Source organism: Phaseolus vulgaris, chromosome 4 (genome assembly GCF_000499845.2).
Source record: "Phaseolus vulgaris cultivar G19833 chromosome 4, P. vulgaris v2.0, whole genome shotgun sequence".
In the NCBI taxonomy this organism is placed as follows: Eukaryota; Viridiplantae; Streptophyta; class Magnoliopsida; order Fabales; family Fabaceae; genus Phaseolus; species Phaseolus vulgaris.
The window spans coordinates 3861010-3881806 of NC_023756.2; the positions used below are offsets into that span (position 1 = coordinate 3861010).

General features: G+C 30.2%; 3 protein-coding genes across 5 annotated transcripts; all 3 read right to left on the bottom strand.

Annotated features, from left to right (window-relative positions):
* Positions 1 to 595: 595 nt before the first annotated feature.
* LOC137836932 (purple acid phosphatase 23) lies at positions 596 to 8285 on the bottom strand. Of its 2 annotated transcripts, XM_068645732.1 has the most exons (10): positions 7888 to 8279; positions 7006 to 7197; positions 5902 to 6238; positions 5242 to 5459; positions 4956 to 5146; positions 4387 to 4668; positions 2662 to 2784; positions 1815 to 1889; positions 1531 to 1590; positions 596 to 883 (listed from the first exon to the last, which is right to left on the bottom strand). In XM_068645732.1, the coding sequence occupies exons 1-10, from the start codon at positions 8171 to 8173 to the stop codon at positions 869 to 871; spliced, it is 1779 nt and encodes a 592-aa protein (XP_068501833.1). In that variant the 5' UTR covers positions 8174 to 8279; the 3' UTR covers positions 596 to 868. The 2 variants fall into 2 exon arrangements, with proteins under 2 accessions (XP_068501833.1, XP_068501834.1); XM_068645733.1 differs by lacking the exon at positions 1531 to 1590 and having other exon boundaries at positions 7888 to 8285.
* Positions 8286 to 10933: 2648 nt separating this feature from the next.
* On the bottom strand, positions 10934 to 15361 carry LOC137836934 (uncharacterized). Its single transcript, XM_068645734.1, has 7 exons — positions 15072 to 15361; positions 14241 to 14335; positions 13585 to 13702; positions 13338 to 13456; positions 12238 to 12418; positions 11934 to 12077; positions 10934 to 11384 (listed from the first exon to the last, which is right to left on the bottom strand). Exons 1-7 carry the CDS (start codon positions 15297 to 15299, stop codon positions 11094 to 11096), a joined length of 1176 nt encoding a protein of 391 aa, XP_068501835.1. The 5' UTR covers positions 15300 to 15361; the 3' UTR covers positions 10934 to 11093.
* Positions 15362 to 17862: 2501 nt separating this feature from the next.
* On the bottom strand, positions 17863 to 19990 carry LOC137836379 (early nodulin-like protein 20). Of its 2 annotated transcripts, XM_068645109.1 has the most exons (3): positions 19874 to 19990; positions 19554 to 19725; positions 17863 to 18266 (listed from the first exon to the last, which is right to left on the bottom strand). In XM_068645109.1, exons 2-3 carry the CDS (start codon positions 19717 to 19719, stop codon positions 17935 to 17937), a joined length of 498 nt encoding a protein of 165 aa, XP_068501210.1. In that variant the 5' UTR covers positions 19720 to 19725; positions 19874 to 19990; the 3' UTR covers positions 17863 to 17934. The 2 variants fall into 2 exon arrangements, with proteins under 2 accessions (XP_068501210.1, XP_068501209.1); XM_068645108.1 differs by lacking the exon at positions 19874 to 19990 and having other exon boundaries at positions 19554 to 19864.
* Between the last annotated feature and the right edge of the window lie 807 nt (positions 19991 to 20797).

The window sequence follows — 20797 nt, forward strand, 5'->3', positions numbered from 1 at the left end:
AACTTTGAATCACTTTATTAAGATACATAAACCTTTTACACTTGTGTGAGTTAATACTGATACATGAAGAAAAACATTTGGCAACACAAACTAATATTCTAATCCTAAAAGGTTATAAAAATATTTGCACTAGAAAAAAAATCTAAATAGCTTCAAATTGAGTGTATACTTTACATTATTTTATTTATAATTAATATTTTTAATGACAATTACAAAATGTCACTTTATTTTTACAAGTTGAATATATATATATATATATATATATATATATATATATATAAAAGATATTGTCATAAAAAGATTAAACTGGACACATATTACATTGGTTATCAAAAGAGGGGGTTATTGATATTGGTAGATAAAATATTAACTATATTGATATAAAAATAATTCAAACATCATCAATAAAATTAATAATATTTACCTGTTAATCAAAACTTATGAAGTATATAAAAAGAATAGTGTAAGTAACATTGATAAAAAAACATAAGTGACATCTATTAAGAATGGAGAAATTGAGCAATATATAATTTAAAAAAACTATAATTTTGACTACATAAAAAAATTAAGAAAGATAATTACATCAACAAAATATAGTGAGCAAATGCATGATGGAAGTTATGAACAATCTAAAATAAGAGTGTAATTAACAATGCCATGTATACATAACTAAAAAGAGTACAAAGTGGAAAATATAAGTGGTTTAGTGAATATATAATAAGTGCTTTTTTTCTGTTTTAGAAAAAGTGATTTTTTCTCTCTAAAAACTCAAATAAAATCACCCATAATCTATCTTCATGAAACATCAAGAGAATATTTTTTACACTCAAAGGAGAACAAATGGTCTTGTGTTTTTATAGAATGAAACCTAGCTCCATTTCACCTTCAAAATGAAAGAAAAGAAAAAAAATTAGAGACAATTCTTAACCTAGTTTTTATTTGCATATTTTTCAAGTTTAAGGTATCCATTTTTCAATAAATTAATAAGAGAACAACTCCTTTCATGCTTTTGTTTCCTACACCCCACCAAACTTGAACATGATTAAAATTTCCTTTTTAATTTTTAAATAGGAGTGGGGATACAAGTAAAAATGTATATTTTGGATTACATAATTCAATCATTTTTTAAATTTGTAATTAGCTTCCGGATTATATAATTCAGAAGTCTTTTTTTATATGCATGATTAGTTTCCAAATTACATAATCCAGAAGTCTTTTCTAGCTTTTGGATTATGTAATCTATAAGCATTTGTTCAAATGCGTGTCCAGATTACATAATGCGGAAGCTAGTATCAAATCCAGACTTTCAGATTATTTAATCCAGAATATCATTTTTAGATTTGCTTTTTCAGACTGGAGTTTTGGTTTTACAATTCTATTCTAGAATTTAACACACACACAAAAAAGTCAATTATGGATTTCCATTCTGTAAATTTCAATTTTAGATTTCCAATTCTAGGTATAAATTTATTGGGTGCAATTAGAATTGATTGGATGGAGTAAACATCAATAAGATGTAATATGATTTACCTCATAATATAGACCATATATAAAGAGAAGCCCAAGGAATTGTGATGTGATGATAGAATTCTACGATAAACAAATAAAAAGAAAAAATGAATTTTTTTTATAAATTAAAATTAATTTATGCACTAGTTAAAAATAAATAAAAATTTAGAAAAACCATATTAACAAATTCTGAAAAGCCAATTTCAAATTCTGGAGAAACTCATTTTGTTTTATTTTTCTCTCTTGAAACTGTTTATGAAAAAAATTATCCAAACAAATATGAAAATAAATAGAAAGGAGCATACCTTAGAAAGATGACTAGGAGCATGAGAGGATTTAGGGTTTGAATTGTATGGAAGTGATTGTTGTGAATCTTGTGGCTGTTCCAACAAATGCAAAGGAAGATTCAAATCATAACCAAACCAAAAAATAACTTGAATCTTTAAGTGTGTGAAAAATTGACAATTAAGGTAAAGCAAACAAAATTGACATTGGATAGTCAACTCTTGACAATGAAAAAAAAAAAAACCCTTTTGTAATTAGTAAAATAACAAGTGAAAATTTTCTTCCTTTCAATAGCTTGAATTCAAATTACAAAAGCCTCGGAAAGTCTTTACTTTGTTAAAACAACCAAACTTTCACTTCTAAAAACACAAAATTTTAATGTAAAATGTTAGAAATCCCACATCAAGTAGAAATAGGTAAAGTCATTTTCTATAACTTGGGCGTCAGAGTGCAATCGTAGGTAACCCCGACCGATGGAGCCGACACGTCAACAATTGTGTACCCAACAGACAGGTATTACCTAGGGCCCTCTACCTCGTATAGGTGCAATTGGTGTCCACCGTGGGATCGAAGTAATCTTCAAATTTTCAAAAAAAACTTAACAACAATGATGGTGTCAACAAGAAACAATGCAAATAATGACCATATAGTAGAAGAACACACATCAACTATTCATGTCCTCCAAGCACAAATAGAAGAATTACGACAAAAGGGAATCGCAGATGCAAATCTCATCTTATAAAACCTGAAATGCTATGAAAAGTTTAGAGATGGGTTTATAAATAAAAGCAACAAAATCCTCACATTCACATAAAGCATCATAATCAGGAAAAAGCTTGTGCATAGTAAAGCTTATGGAAGTATTACTTTGAAGTCTTTCTTGCACAATTCAGGTTGCCTTACAATGTAGATTTGGTCACCAACTGCATTTTCTTTGTAGTTGTCTTCATTTCTGTGCCAAGTCCATAGTGCATATGTGGAATTCACAGCCTGCAACAAAATAGGATCATAAACTTTTGAAGAAAAGGGTAGAGATCACAAAGATGAGAATCCATGGACTGTGTCCATGTCATGAACAAAAAGAAAAATTCAATGAAATACATTATATAGCCACATACACAGAAAATTTTCATCCAAAATATATATAGACAGAGTTTCTGGTATTTTTGCATCTTTATATAACTGAGAAATGAATTAGTATATATACTTACAGATGTTTAGTATATTGTTTAATCCAGATTAGTTGTCTTGTTGTATTAATGGGTTTGGAGATGAACCAAGTGTACTACACTAGTAGTTGGTTATTAGTATAAATAGAATCATTGTGTAAATATCTCATCAATATTACACACCAATAGTTCTACCAAATTTTGTTATTTTCAATAAAAGAGAGTGTGTGTATTTTAAGACTTTCAATAAGAACACAAACTAGGAGTGTAAAAAAAGTGAGATAAATACTCACCCAAATTTGTTTGTTATTCTAGACACACAAGACAAGTTTAAGCTTATAATCCCTTGTGAGAAGTCTATCCAATTTCAAACAACCTATGTATCCATGTTTGTGGAACTCAAATTAAAGTAGGTTTGTTAAAACTTTTTATTCTATTAAATGTTCAAAATATTTTTCATAGTCTACCTTACCATTTGATTTTATCGATGATGTAATTGTTACTTTCATCTTCTCATCTATAACTTATCAATCAACTTGCGTCTTCCATCTTCAATCTCTTCCAACTTACCAGTCAGCTTGCTCTTGAAGATGGAAGAAATAAGTTGACTGACAAGTTGGAGGAGATTGAAGAGAGAAAAAATGAGTTGAAGACAGAAATAATGTTCATGACATCCTCTTGATGGTAAAATCTAAATAGTAAAGATACTTATATGAAAATAAAAAATATTTTCATCAGTCAATAGAATGAATTTTAAAACTTACTTTAATCATTAAAATATTGTTTTTCTTGATAAGGAACTCGTGGAAATAACTCAAACTCTCACCGATGATGTTCTAAACTCATTTATACAATGAGTGTAAAGGAAAAAAAAAATGATAATTTGGCATAAGAGATAATCATTTATTCATATAGAGAATTCTTTAGCATAAAAACTATCTAAAAAAGACTAAATTAATAAACCCCAAAAAATACTTAAAAAAGAGATTTGATAAAGGTAAGGAAGGAAAATAATCAAACAATTTTTAAACAAGCTTCCTAGTTTTAAACAAACAATTTCAAGCTTTGAATTTGACTTGTTTAAATAAAGAGTAAAGTTGGAGCACTACTTTTTTTCATTAACCAATAGCTTCTACACAAACACTTCCAAAGAGAAGAAAATAAGAAGAAAAAGGTGAAATAAACTTTTCCATAAGCTAAAATTAGCATATGCATCAGTAAAAAATTACCTTATAAAAAACTAATCTAAGACAAGTTCTACAAAAGAGCAATGCATAAGCTATTTTAATTTATGGAGATTTTTTCTTTTTTCATTTTAGTGTATAGAAAACTTTATCCAAACAGATTCATACTCCTATGAACTCCAACTAGAACAAAACAATTGATGATTGAGCCAACTGAACCTGCAGTGTGAAGATTTTACCTCAAGTATCCCATGTCCAAAACTACTTTCTCTAAATGCACTCCACTCAGGTTGTTTGTTCCAACAAAAGTTGCCTTTGGCAGGACCAGTGGAAAAATTTGATTTGCAAACTCCTCCAAATTCTGGTATGTTATCTCCAGGAGAAGGACACTTTCCAGGGTCATCTGCATGATCAACATCTACTTTCTCTATGTTTCCACCATCTCCAACTGTTATGTAGATTGGTGCACAAGGATCCAATTTGTAATTATAAACTCTGTTCATCCTCTCATAAGCATGAACCTGCAACATGCACAACACAACATGTGACACTGTTTGTGTGAGTGAACAATAGGAAAAAAAAAGCCTACTAGTAAAATAATCTCAATTTCAACACTATTGCAGATAATTCTACTCAAAGGAGTAACTGAATGAAAAAAACTGTGTGCAGAATTAGTTTCACATTTTCCTAATCCTATAATATATTAACAACATAACTCCATCATAAGAAAAAAATCTATGTAAAACTGCAGAAGAGAGACCTTGGATATTTACAAACTAATGTTCTAAAATACAAAAAATCAACTTACATGACCATTGAAAACAATGTCAACCCTGTATTGATAGAGAATTTCTTCCATTTCCAATCTCATACACTCAAATTCTTGATAGTGTGAAGCATAACTGTTATACCAAGGAGGATGCCATGCTGCTACTAACCAAGGGGTCACACTACGGTCTATCTTCTGCAGGTCTTGCTTCAGCCATGCAAACTGTGCACCTGGATTGAAATACTTCAAGTCAAGTTGAACCATCTAAAACTATGTGCATGGAGTGGTTAAAAATTACACAAGGTAAGCATTAGTTATCATTTACCAGTGCTATTGTAATCAACATATGCTCCTAACATGATAAAGTGTATGCCCCCAGCATCAAAAGAGTAGTAGAAGTTACTTTTAGAGCCACTTTCTTCAGCAGGAACTGCAAATCGTGTCAAATATGATTTGAATGAGATTTTACCAGCTTGAGGTTCAATCTCGTGATTCCCTTCAATAACCATCATAGGAACTTCTGAGGTCAAAGGCTCCATAAACCTGATGTTTGAGAAACCAAATTGCTTTTCAACTTTTGTATTACAGATGCTAATATTTCACCACTTCCTCTCCCACCCTCAATATGTTTTTCTAACAATCATATGCTTGATATTGAGAAAATAGACTATAGTCAAACATAGCACCAATAATGCAGCAATTCACAAGCCTAACAAACCACTAAATGAAAGTAGATGCAGCAAAGCAGAAGAAACATTTAGCAAGAAGCTAGTCCCTCATCACTGATATTTTCAGCTTGCCTTAATAAATTGGGTTATCCAAGTCTCATTTTCACAATTGGGAAGTATAAATGCCTATCTATAGTCTATATAGAGAAAAGTAGATTTTTTTCAAGTTATTGTTGAACATACAATTAGATTAGCATGCTTCAGCTAAGGCTTGATTACATAATTTGTCACAGAACTCAGAACTTGAGGTAGTTTACCTTCCCCACCCATCCCATCGGGGTTGATATGTTTCTCTAATAGGAGCATCTGGAAATGAACATGAATAACATGAAGCTCCCTTTCCACCAGTTGTCAGATACTGATTCGCATATGTTAAATCTCCAACCATTAGAATCATTGAAGGATCATTATGAATTAGATGATCAATAGTTGATGAAGAATTTCTTGTGAGGCCCAGATCTCCAATAACTGCTATTCGAGCTGGATAATTATTTGCACTAGGTTCTGGAAAAGTCTCAAAGAAACGCTCTTGGCTCATGGCTGGAATAGAACTATCCCCACATTTGTAATAATATCTGGTTCCAGGTTCAAGACCTGCACCAACAAAGAAATATCTCTGAACTTTCTCCAAATTGATCAAATTTGTGTCATTTTACTTATTCACTTGGTTTATATCTTATAGTTTGTATCTTAACAAATTTACAGAAAATAAGTACTATTAAGGATTTCATATTCTGATACTTTATTTCAAACTTTCTTTTTAACAAAAAAAATTGATTAGATATTGTTATGTGATAGGTGATATGATTAGAAGAGTACTAAATGAAGAATGTGTAATTGGTTCCAGAATTGAGTAGTGTTTTTTTTTAATAAAAAGTTATAAACATCATTATGAAACTTGACATCAGCTAGAATAGAATTGAGCAGTTTGAAACTCAAAATAGACAAAGTTAGGTTATACATATGGCACAACTTTTGAGTGGAATGCAAGCATAGAGAAAGAAGCCAATATTTTGGAGACAAAATAGAACATTCTTTCAAAGGATTTTTATCACAAGAACAATAATCTTTCACAAATTTATTGGACAAGTAAATTCTTTTATCCAACAATTGTGTCACTAGACAGACATCAAACTTTGTGAAGCATTGCTTCCAAGAACCTAAGATAATTAACAATGACAACAACAACCAAGCCTTTTTGCCACTAGATCATGTGCTGGCTGCATGAATCAGACAATGTTATAAATCATGTCCATAGGAACACATCAACCAGTGGCATGTTCCTTGTCAGTAATCACTGCTTCCAACTACCCTCCATTTCAGCAGAAATGCAAATAAAAAGTAACTCAAATCAAACATACCTTCAAGTTTCACATGATGAATGATCCCAGAGGTGTAATTCCATAGGCCTTCAAAGGGATACAACTGACTGTAAACAACAGAATCACCTTTCCCAACACTTGTGTACTTGCCACTCTCTTTCCCATACCACACCTCACTTCCAACAGATGCAGGATCTACTGGGGTCACGTTGAGGCCAATCTGTGCATCCCCTTATCCGAAACCAAACAACACAACCAAGCAACAACAACTTGATGCTTTAGAATACAACACCATCAACATTCAAAAGAAAATTTAATTTCTATCCACTTTAAATTCAAAGAATATTACACTCTGCAAATCATAAATCATCCTTGGTATGATTTCAAGATATTTATCATAAAAGTCTATGAACATAACATGCATGACAATATGTAGTTAAGTTATTGTAAAATTTTCTCCTAAAATCAAATAACCGTGCAAATCTCTTTGAATCGTTGGTGTACAGACTAAAACATCACAAAATGACAATAGAGTGGTCTATTTCGTTCCTCAAAGTGCATGACAGATTCAATTTAACCCTGCAATTCAATAAAAAAGGTCCATGAAAGTAGCTATCACCCCTATATATTATCATTAAAATGCAATTTAATTCTTACTTGCAGATACTAAATTGCATTCTATAATAACATGTAGTGATGAATGTGAAAAACAAGAACTACTTTAAAGAACATCTTTTTAGTTTATTAACAATCAAAGACTAAGTACTTAGTAAGTAGTAGTCATATACTTTGAGGATCAAATTCACTATCAGGCTTATGAGATCAGATGCCCCATAAAATCCTTCCGAAATATCATGAACTCTTTGTTCTTAAAAATGACAGCTTTTTTGGAAATTCTGAGGAGAGGAGGTAAAGTACTACCAGTAACCCAAGAAACCCACATAGAAGATGGTGAAGAAATTGCAAGAGCAATCTGTTCAGGGAAATTCAAAGTGACATTCTTTCTGAGCCTTGGATGAGTCATGGGCAGGTCATCACTGCCCCGTCGCAGTGATGGGTCGAACCGGCGGGTTACAGGCTTAAATGGGCCATCCAAAGTGATGGGAATGTGGCTCTCAGTCACTGCCATGATGGTGATGAAGCTGCAGCTCATCATCATCACCAAAACCATGGGCAGCAGCATGCACAAGGTGGTGCAGATTTTCATTTCTGACACAGTGAATGAATGAATGGATGAAACTTTTTTGTGTTTAAGATGTTGTATTGTTAAGGGTAACTAAGCAAAGCATTAACAAGGTTGATCAGTGTGGTGTAACTGTAAAAGACTTGAATTTGAAGTTAAGTAGTTAACTCAAGTGATGTGCCATATGTTGTCGCTTAGGTGGCATGTTATCCTCGGCATCCCCGTTTATATGTTGGAATATGCTGCTTCCTAGCCGTTTTCAACCACTAGAAGATAAAAATAAGTTTCTTTTACACTTTTTTTTCTCTCTCACTCTCACTTTATAACTCTTTTAATAATAAGATATTATATTTTTTAATAAAAAATAATATATAATTTTAAAAAATAATAATAATAATAATTTTTTCTCTCACTTCTACTTTACAACTCTTTTAAAGATAAAATATTATATATTTTTTTGTATAAAATAATATATAACAAAATTTTAAAATAAAATAATAAATATTTGATTATCAAGTGAATGTGGATATCACGTAAGGATGGCAAAACGTCTCAATCCGACCTGATTTAGCCTAATCCACCAAGGTTGTGCGGGCTGGAAATAATAACTCGCTTCGTTATAGGGTATCTATTTACTTGGTTATAATAATTTATATCACTTTTTGGAGAATAAAAGTTCAAGAGAGTAATAAAATTAAATCAAAATTGAATATTTTAATAAAAAAAAAAAGTTTAATATCTAACAAAATAAAGTAAATATCAACAATATTTCAATGAATCAAATTATGCATATAGAAATTAATGTAAATATTTTTTTTTATATCATTGATCACCACTCATTTTTATTCCAAAAACATGAGATCCTTCTTTAAAAGTGGTAAAAATAAAAAAGAGTGATTGTTCATCCTACCTGTGGCCTGCTGTGGATCAAACCAATAAAAGTTGGACTGATTTTCCCTGCACCATACCAATTCAGACCTGCACCCAACACATTGACATGAAATGTCCATTTTTTCCTTAATGATTTAAAATTTTTGCCTTCCGGATATGAATATCCGTAAGTTAAATTACAAAGTTCCGAATATACAAATCTAGAATTAATATGTCACTTTCGAATTTCACCATCCAGAAGCTTATTTGGACAACATAAATGATCTTCTGGATGTCAAGATCCGTAAGCAAACATGAATGAGTTTCGAACCTCAATCTTCAACACCATTTATAACACATCATTCCAGATATAAAAATCCGGAACTCATAACTCACTTCCGCATATTATCATCTGGAAACTTAAATGAAATATGAAAATAAGTTTCCAGATTTCAAAATTCGGAAATAAAAAAACACTTCCGGATATTGATACCGTAAGCAAATATGTGAAAAGGGAAGAATGGGGTTTTGAAATTTTCATTGGGTGCCAATCAAAATTGATTGGGTGCAGAAAGCAATTACCTAAAAGTTGACAGGTTCAAAACGTGAACCGTCGAGCCTGACCGATTTTGTTATCCCTGACTCTTTCTTCCTACACCTCCATACCTTCTTGTGCCACCCCATACTAAATATGAAAATACCATTTTATCCTTTTTTTTCACCCCCTTGGATTTGAAATAATAAGGCTATGGATTATGTAATCCGGATATATTCTGGATTACATAATCCAGAAGTCAATTTCATATTTAGAAAAGACTTCCGGATTATATAATCCGGAAGCTAATAACACATCTGAAAAAAAGGCTTCTGGATTACATAATCCATAAGCTAATCTTATGTATAGAAAAGACTTCCGGATTATGTAATCTGGAAGCTAATCACAAAAGACTTCTGGATTACATAATCCGGAAGCTAATTCTGAATCTAGAAAAAGACTTTCGAATTATGTAATCCAGAATATTGAAAAGGGTATTTTTGAAATATAAAAAAATTATGGGGTGCCAGAAGAAAGTATGGAGCTACAGGAAGAAGCAGCCGTTATCCTTCGTAAAGGTGTCAATCTACAAATCTATCATTGTTATTTAAGTGGATGTTTTTTTTCAAAGTATCATCACCCAAAAACTTATAAATTGTAATTTATTTTTAGAATGTAACATTAGTGCTTGTATTATTTAATTGTTAAAAAATAATCCCCAAAAACTTATAAATTGTAATTTATTTTTAGAATGTAATATGTATTATTTAATTGTTAAAAAAATCATCTACATTTTAATTTCAAAGGTGATGTGAAAGTTCTTGAGAAACAATTTAAAGAGTAAAATGTATTATTGTTTTATAAACAATAATCATAATATTAATTTTAATCTTTACAAAAAAAAGTGGCCCATGCATTTATTAAAAATAATGTAAAAATATAGTTTTACACCTTTCTTCATGTTTTCTAAGTGTGATTTTAAACTTGATATCGTTGCTTACTCCCCACTTTTATACTTTAAAGTTGAATATATAGCAGTATCATAAATTTATTCTCCCTTGTGGATCTGGATTTGTTTCAACTGAACTGGTATGATAAATGTGTGCTCTATCTGTTCTCCACTCAAGTGAAGATGTTTTCTTTTATATTTTGTTGAAGTACCAAAAGAAGACTAAATACAGAGTTTTATGAGGGTGACATATGACATTGGCATGTTTTGTGAGTGATGTTTTATCATCTGAACTAAGGTTGGGTTTTCCTTAGAATATTTGGTTTGATCATGTTTACTAATGTATTGAATTTTCTTCAACTAAACTACTTTTCCATCATCATGTCATTGATCTAAATGGAACTAATTTAGATAAGTAACTAAGGTCTCATAACCAAAAAAAAAACTGCATTTCGACCATAGGCTCAATAAATATACTAAAAAATCACATTCCTCCAATGGATGCTAAGACAAATATGAATATTTATTGCACAGGCCATTTTCATTCTCAACTATTGGATGGATTTTCGAGAAAAAAGACAACATAGGATTCACAATCTGGTCTCATAAAAATAAGTAGATGAGACAGCCAAGCCTTGCACATCATATGTGCGAACAAGTCTTTGCCTCTTGTCAGGTGTCTCCAACCAACAGAACTCCAAGTGGAACGATTTTGATTCTGCCACACTTTTTGCTATATCACAAGGGCATCCCATGTACATTCCACCGGGTAACAATATCATCTGATAACCTCCATCAAATGTCACCAAATAGTCTGATACTGTGCCAGTCCAATGCACATTGGTTGTAACATGTTCCCCATCAGATATTGAAGTAACATCCTGATATCCAAACAAAAAACAGCAACAACATAAATCTCTAGTATTGAGAAAGTGGTGATAATTTTAAAACATCTCATGGTCCACATCATATGAAGGTAGGGGACAAGGACTCATGTTGAGTCAAATAGAAGAAATAACTTCTTTATCAAATGTTAGTACATGTCTCCAATAAAATAAATTTGAAAAAGGGGGATTAAGTATACAGAGGATAATCTCATTCAATAAAGATTATATGCATCTTATATGGTATGTGTCTGTATCTTTTGTCAATTTTGACGTTATTTTTGGGTCTGTTTGTTGTGTGTTAATAACTCCATTTCAAACATTTGAATAGTAGAACTAAATTTGCAAAAGGGAGTTAAAGAGTAAAAAACTTCATAAAAGATATTCAAACAGAAGACAAAAGAAGGGGCATAAAATAAAGCATCAGGGCACTGTAATTTTGATTTTTTTTCACAGACAAATAGCATAATTCAGTGCTTTAACAATTCTGTTAAACTAAAATTTCACTAGGACTATGCGACATTTTGTTATTGAGTTGTAAAATACCTGAATAAGTTGGCCATTGTCATCCATCTCATGTAACACAATTGTATTGGCATTAGCAATTGTAGAACCATACACACCACTTCGGTTTGTAATGGAATAACCTTTCCATTTACCAAGAAAAGGTATAATCCTACTATTTGCATCCTGACATGAATAAAAAAGGTCATAAGAAACATACATACATAAGATATTGTTCTGCTGCTGTCAAAATGGGTAGAACATTCAAAGCAAAAACTCAGTTATCAAATATGCAGTAGACACACAAACAATAAAAGAAAGTTGCACACATCTCAGTTAAGCTCACCCCGGAACACTCAAGTAGAGGAGGAGGCCCATCACTTCTTTCCTCTAGGAAGAGGATAAGCATATCTACAGTGCCTTTTGGCTCCAAAATGTGAAAGGCTCTTGCTCGCCTATCTCTTTGTAGAGAGTACAGGCAATTCTCACATACAACAGAAGGTCGCCGAGAGGGAAGCTTGAGATTTCTGTACCATATGGAAGTGTAAAGTAAATAATCTAAAGCATAAAATAAGAGATATGCATATTAGTAATTTAGTATGCTTCGTTTTATCATGTTGGAGCTCAATTGACAAATCACTCAACAATAAAACCTTCAATCATAACAGGAAGAGGTTCTCATTACAAATGTAAGGTGGCAAATGGTGTAGTTTTGCACATTAGGCTGTTAAAGATTAGAAGAAGAAGAGTAAAACTGGAAAGCCAAGAAAACATAAGGAAAACTACTAAAAAAGATCATGTTTTTGATATTGATACAGCAATGACATCAAGTAATCAATGTGAAAAACAACCTAGTCGAATAAAACTTGGTTGTTTCTGTCAATGGTGTTACAGGATGTTCCAGATTAATCAAAATGACATTAAATCCAAAGGTTTCAAAGTAACTAAGTAAGCAATTGCCATGATGATATCTTTTTAATTGTAATAAAAGAATCAGGGTTTGAAACATTTATTTCCCTACTTTGCCTGAAAGACTATAATACTAGCATCAAGTCATTATTTTAGTTGGCCTCAACAGGTAATGTAATATGATGTAAATAATAAGGCAACACCAGCATATGTTACATTGTAATAAAATTTCACATCAAGTTGAAAATTACTATCATCAAAAGCAGTAACTGCAGCGTCACATTTAAATGTTGATGTTTCATAATTTCTTTCTCTATTTTCAATTGAGCTTAGTAAAGTTATTTTGCTAGTTTATTATTTTAGTAAGAGTAGAAATACAGATATAGCCCCACCCCACCACACTCCTCAGATTACCACTTATATTACGCAAGCTGCCAAATATAAATGTTATCAGGTCAGCAATTGTTACACTTCGCCAATATAGAAATCAGTCAAACAGTGCTACCTGGTCTCTTCTATGAAAAGAAGCATTTTTACCTTGGTGATTCTTCACCAGTGTCATCTTCTCCGAGAACACCTTGCCTTAATACTGTTTCCAACATGCCAGCTGTTTGGTATCTCAATGCAAATGCCCTCTCAGATGGGAAAAAGCCTATCTGCAAACTAATTGTGATGGATACACTAAAGAAACAATGGGATCATAAAGAAGGAACCAAAAAATGTTTTGAAAAGATGATGGTTTACAATCCAGTTCAAAGTTAGCAGCATAAGAAGAAAATCTCACTTGTTGATATTTGTCAACAGTAAACATATTAGTTTCTTTAATTTTGTACTCTGCCCATTCAGCATCATTGTCATCTCCAGAAATTGAAGTACTTGATGAAGGTTGTTTAATATACAGCCTGCAAGGAGCAACAATTAACATAAGATGTCCTTTAAACTTTTAAGCAACCTGATGATGAACAAATAATTCTCGGACTTAAATGATTTAATACAATGGGGTTACAGTTCAGTAGATTGAATCCACTCTCCTTGTAAAGGACCACATCAATTGTGTTTTAGATTCTAGTAACACACAAAATTTCAGATGCATTTTGTTTATTTTAATTGATATGTTTTTATTAACAATAACAAAAATGTCATTTGTTTTAAATTTTTGCCCTGTTTTACAAAGTTTATAGAAAAAGAAGGAGAGAGTGAAAACAATATTTTGTTATTTTCATTGTTTATTGTGCAAATTCTGAAAACCATAAAACAAAAGGAAAAATAAATGAAGATTTTGACAAAGAAAACATTATATCAATTGAAAAATGAGATAAAAAACAATCCATGCTCTTTGTTTACAATTCCTCTAAACTTCTAGGTGTGTTGCATTATTTTCCCTTGCTTTGTTCATAAGAAAAGAAGCATGTTGCTAAGAGGGAGAGAAAAGTTTATTACGTTTGAATGAGACTCATGAGTTCATCTTCTCCATAAGAGCTAGCGGAAAGCTTGGTACTCAGTTGTTGCAACATATTCCCACATGAATCAAATTGCTACAAAACAGAGGAAAACAATGTTACTCAAAAAAAGAAATGAGATCAATAACAATATATAGAAAATAACTACAGTGGTTTAAGTTTAGTACTTTTTTCCTTTTGAAATTTGAACTTAATAGACAATAATAACCATTAAATTTTAATTTGTACACACTACTACAGTAAAAAGCTTTACATTGCTATTTAACCAGAAATCATTCCAGCTGAACTTTCACATTAGTTATTCTGAAAATCACCAAACTTAACTTTCATGTCAATTTGTGATCAGATGACAGTGTAAAGTGCCTTTAGATTGTGCATGAGGTAGTTTAATTTTTGGGTCTTGAAAATGATTTATAACATATTTCCCCATAACTCCCAGCAAAAAAAATCTTTTTTTAATTATTTAGCCAGTACCCCAACAGCACTGGATAGCATTTTCCTTTTGATTTTTATAGGAAGCAAAAAATTTACATTAACAATGTCTTTCTAGCATTTCCCAAGGTAGTTATTATGAAATTTAACAAACTTATCATACATGTCAAAGTACAATTGAATTGGATGGCAATGCAAAGAGCATCTAATCTCCACACTTTGTAAAAACATCCTCAACAAATCAAACATCCTTATAACTGTGTTTTGAATTATAAGACAAAGTACATTGCACTATAAAGAGTGAAATAAGTAAAACCAAAATTTGTCCATGAAAGCAAAAGGGTAAGCAAATAATTTTCAAAAGGGGTTGAGATGGTACATAGAAAGAGCCGTTCCACTTTCCAGAGTTAAGGTTGATGAAACGTCGCAGGTTGTCTATGCTCATAGTAGCTTCTTCAAGGGTTGGGGAGGAAGAAGATGCTCTGATTCTGGTAAAAGGGGAAGAGAAAGAAACGGAGTTTGGGTGAAGTGAAAAGGAGCGAAGGGTGTTAGTGTTAAGGTTGGGAAGAGAAGGAACCCAAACAGAACACTGAACAGATGAAGCCATTTTTTGTCTCTCTTCTTCTCAAAGTGCCACCAAAACACTACCACGATTTTGAAGATGGATAAGACCCTTCAGATATGAATGTGATGATAATAAATATAAAAATAAAAATAAAGTAAGTTTTTAAATTTAATAATTTTTCATTATAAAATGTCTTTTTCTCACTTTTTTTTAGGTTTAAATAAATAAATCTCAAAATTAGCTTTTTGGGTATTGAATTTTTTTATATTTTAAAATATGCTTTTCATTAGGAAATGCATTTATACAACTAAGTTCCAAAATATAAGTAATATAGACATCATTTCAAATATAAAACTTAAGAAAATATAGTTTATATAATTATGAGTTTAAAAATAAATATATATAATAAAAAATAAATAATATAAAAAAGTATTAAAATAATAGTATTGAAAGTTGTGATATTATTTTAAAAATATGAGTTGTAAATGCGCTTATTTTTTAACATATAAAATAATATTTTGGAATCACCATTTTTACAAAATTAAAAATAAAAATAAAATTTGAAATCATCGTCATTTTATAATACAAAAAGAAAGTGTTTTGAATTATCATATAAACACTTAATTTTAGAGTGGTTATTTTGAAATGTAAAATAATAATCACAAGACGTATACCAATAGATTTGTTAAACCATAAACAATTTTATATAATTTTTCAAAACACGTCTTATGGAGTTTTTACTAATTAATTGCATTTTAGGTTTTTATTAACCTAACAACTTGAAAAAGAATTACGTAATTTAATGTTACAAGACTAAAAGATTAAAAAAAAAAATAGAAACTAAAGCAATAAAATGAGTATATTGTAATAATAAAAAATGTCAAAACCATTTTTTTTGTCTCTTTTTATTTCTCTTTCTTCTATATTAACTTGAAAAAAATTGATGTATATACTAACAACAATTCTCTTTTATTTTTCTTTTTTCTATTTTCTTACTATTGTTTCTTGGCACCATAAGGTATAATTATTATCCCTAAAACATTGTTATTTCACACTCTTTTTTTAAATGTAAAATAATGAAAAAGAGAAGAGTAACAAAATGGAAAAAAAATTCTATGACAATGGCCTTTTTATATACATTCACTAGAAAATTGTTTTTCATGATAAAATAATCTATTACAATAATAAAAAAATAGAATATTATAATAAAATAAGAATTTATGAAATTGTAATTTGAATGTAAAGAGAAAATGGGAATATCAATTAATCATTATCCTGATAAAATATAAGAAAATATTACTTTAACAACATCAAAATAAAAACATTAATTTAGATACTAATTTGTAATTATGATGTGATATAATATAATTTTTTTTTTTTTTTTGTTTTTTAATTAAAATTATTTTTCTCTTCCATTATAAAAAAAATCTCAATTTATCACTACTCTAAACTATATTATAAAAAAAATAATAGGGAAATATCAAAAACTCAAATTAAAACAGATCTCAAGATATCTTAAAAAAAATTATTAAATAGAAATCAATTTTAGACACGAAAAATAATTAGTTGTTATAATGATTAAATGTTTAATTACCTTTTTCGTCCCTATATTTATAGCCAATAGTCAATTTGGTACAGTGGTTTTTAAAAAATTCAATTTGATCCCTAAGTTTTTTAAAATGTATTCAAAATACTGAATCCCTAAGTTTGGTACAGTTACGTGGATTGTGCTTACATTACTTTGGTGAATACTGAATTAGGGTTTAGGTTATTCAAATTGGGGATTTCGAAGGTGTGCTCCCCTCATTCGATTTTGTGGTGCGATCGTGAGTTACGATGGTGAGTTACGTCCCCATGGTGAACTCACTCATTTCTAAACATATGTATTTTGAAAAAACAATTATTATAGGACCAAACTGTGTAGCTCTTATGGATTCATTAGTGAAGAAAATATGCTTGTGTTTTATGTTCTAATGTATTACCTATCTTTTGTATTACTTTTACATACTTTACCTTTATATTATTATAACATCACAGTTTTCCTTCATTTATTTAGTCTTTGATGAGATTGGCCTCTGCTTGCTCTGAATTTTCTTAAGGACCATTTTGAATACATTTTAAAAAACTTAGGGACCAAATTGAATTTTTTAAAAACCATTAAATTAGAGATCATTTTAAAGACTGAAAACATTATTGATTTCTAAATTAATTTATATTATTAATAAATAGTTTTTAAATTGATATCTAATTAGCTACCAAAGTTTTAACTACAAATTATTTAGATTTTAAATTTGGTAGCAAAAATCTTGATAACTAATTAGATATTAATTTAAAAACTATTTATCAATAATAGAAACTAATTTAAAAATCAATAATACTTTTAGTCTTAATCTCTATACAAATAATTATTTTTTATCTTTAAAATTGATTTTTATTTAATAATTTTCTATAATGCTATAAATACTTTTTATTATAAAAAAATATGATAAAATCAGCAAGAAGATTAAGAAAATTACATAATACTTTTTATTATAAAAAAAAGTAATAAAACGATATGATAAAATCAACATATAAGAAGATTAAGAAGATGAACAAGGTTGTTTTTTCTTTACCATAACCAAATCAACCATCACCTACATGGGCCAGTTAGAATGTAACATGAAGAAACCCTGAAAACCTAACATCTAATTACCAAGTTCACAAGATAAACCACATTAGCCACAATGATCCAAATGCAGGAACACATGACAGAGGGCAGAAGAGAAGAAGAGAAAAACATGGATGGAGATGGTGCCAATGAAGGATGTTGTTGAACAGGCACAGCAACTTTCATGCCATGGAAACAGTGGCCTCCACCTGAGAGGTAGTAATAGGTCCTTCCCTCTGTCATCTGCACCACGTCACGTCCTCCTCTTGTCACGTTCGTTATGAAGTCCCTGTCTATGCAGCTCTCATAGCTTGTCTTGTTCACCTCCAGAACATTGAAGTATCTTTTGTCAAACATGAACACTTCATGAAATTCATCACCATCAGATATATAACAACAAAATCAACTTATGTCATGCATATAACAATATTTTTCTGAATCTTTTTGACTGTTCAAAAACATAAGTTTGGTGTTTCATGTGTTTTCGATACTGTCAATATAGTTTCAGATCACGAAGGACAAAATCGTAACGAAACACTGATCTCCAAAGTTGATAATAACTGGTGATTCATGTGTGTTTCATTGCGGTGAATATAGTTTCAAATCGCGAGATGTCTTTTAAGGACAAAATCGTAACGGAGTACAACCTCAAAAGCAGAGAATGTCTAATACTTCGAATGTAGTGATTAACCATAATGATGTTGTCTCTCCGCCTTAATAGATTAAGAGAAAAATGTATTTAAACTGTCATTGTGTGTATATTGGTCATTCTAGAACGGAAAAATATGATTTATATTATGTTTGCTATTTGCCAACATAAATAACATTATTATATATCCAAAATTTAAAGTACCTTTACTTCTATGAAGCTTCCAATTTGCTATTAGAATTTTGTCTGCCATTTCAGATCAATGTGTGTGATTTTGAGTTAAAGCTTGCATTCTCAACGTGTTGAAAGGAAGATTCTATTCTTTTACTTTTCTTCTGTTGTGATCTTATGCTTCTCTTGACTATGCCTTTAGCTTTTTCTTTTTAGACTACTTTCAGTAATTAAGGTTAATTTGTTCCAAATACCCAGATATTTTATCTTATTTCTACCTCAAGAACTGATTAGCATGGTTAATTTCCACTTAATTAGCAAAGTTTTCTGAATTTAGCTAAAGGGTAAAAAGAGTGCCATGCTTTCTTTTTATTCTCTCTATTACAAATATGAGTACATAGTATCCTTGTTCAATACTCCAACTCACCTAATAATGATGTATTTATCATCACAAAACCACAAAAAGTTGAAAAATATTAGAAGATCCCACTGTTAAAGTTTTGAGAGAGACAACATTATTATTATTAATTATATCATAGCTATTTTGTAAAACAAGAAAAACACCATAATATTTTTAGTTCTGATATGGGTTTTTAATGTTTTCTCACTCACAGATAATCATCAAAAACATAAATGTTTCAGGATATAATTAATGACTTCATGTATGAAAATTGATCAATCTCAAAACCCTATACCTAAAGAGAAATGAATCATGGTTTTGGTTAAGAGAAATGAAGATAGAACAAATATGATGAAACTGAGTACATTTTGTTATTATGAATTCTGAAGAAGATGGAATCAAATGAAGAAACATAAAGAATGCACTTACTGAGCCAATCTCCAACATAGACATGTTCTTGTGCAGACCATTCAGTGTAGTTGACATCATGATTGATCCAACCTTTGGAGCCTCCCACCTTATGAAGCACCGGACTTCCCACCACCATCACCACTGACAACCACCCCATCACCGCCATACTCGCCGTCACCACCATCACACTCTTCCATATCATCATTGTTCAATCCAACAAACAACTCAGACAGACAAACAGATAAACAGACAGACAAACAGATGAACAGACAGATAAACAGATGAACAGACAGACACACAGAAAGATAGATGAATAAACTTGCTAAAAAAATCTTCACCTAGCTTGTTTTGTTCTCTTTAGAAACACAATTACACTTAAATAGTGTGGGGGCAATGAGAGATGAATGAAGCAGTGTTGTAAAAAGTGGTGCATATAAGAACAAGAACAGTCTCAGTGACAGCTGAAACCTAAAGTAAAGGTGTTTGGAATCAATGCATGTTATATATTCATGCATGATGTTGGGACAGTGTAGGATCCCATGGTTTTCTCTTTTTTTGCTTGGTTCATAGTGTTAACAAATGATTAACACACTTAATCTTGTCTTTTAATGCAATTTAAGGTAATAATAACTGTCAAATTAATAATAACTTCCTAATTAATAAGAATCATTAGGGTTTTTCATGCTTTGATGAGTAGGTTTCTGTGCAATCAGGCCTAACAATGCTTCCATTTTAAACCTAACTTTTGCTTATATATTTTGATGTTTTAATACAAATATATTTTAATTACTATTTAGTTTCTCTAGTTTAATTATCAATTAAAAATAATAATTATAACTTTTTACACTTTTACACTTTCAATTTTTTTTAAACAATACTACCCTTCACCTTTTTTAAAGTATATAATTGGAAATTTTTACATTAAAAGCATGAAAATTATTTTATTACATTAAACAATAAAGTAATCTTTGCTCTTTCAAATATTTTAATAAATTCTAAAGTTTTTCATAATGTTAATGCTATCATTACTGATTTTAATATTGAAAGAAATCAATGATACATTTGTGTATTTTTTTTAGGTTATAGATGACAATATTAAAATTACAAAAAGTTTATAAAAAGTGGCATGAAAGTTAATTGGAGAAAAAAAAATAACACTTTTTTTTATATAAAAAAAACTGTCATTCATTAAAGGCGTCAAAATTAAAAAAAAAATACTTTTTAACTGGAAATCAAAATACATAAGTTTATATATGTAATTT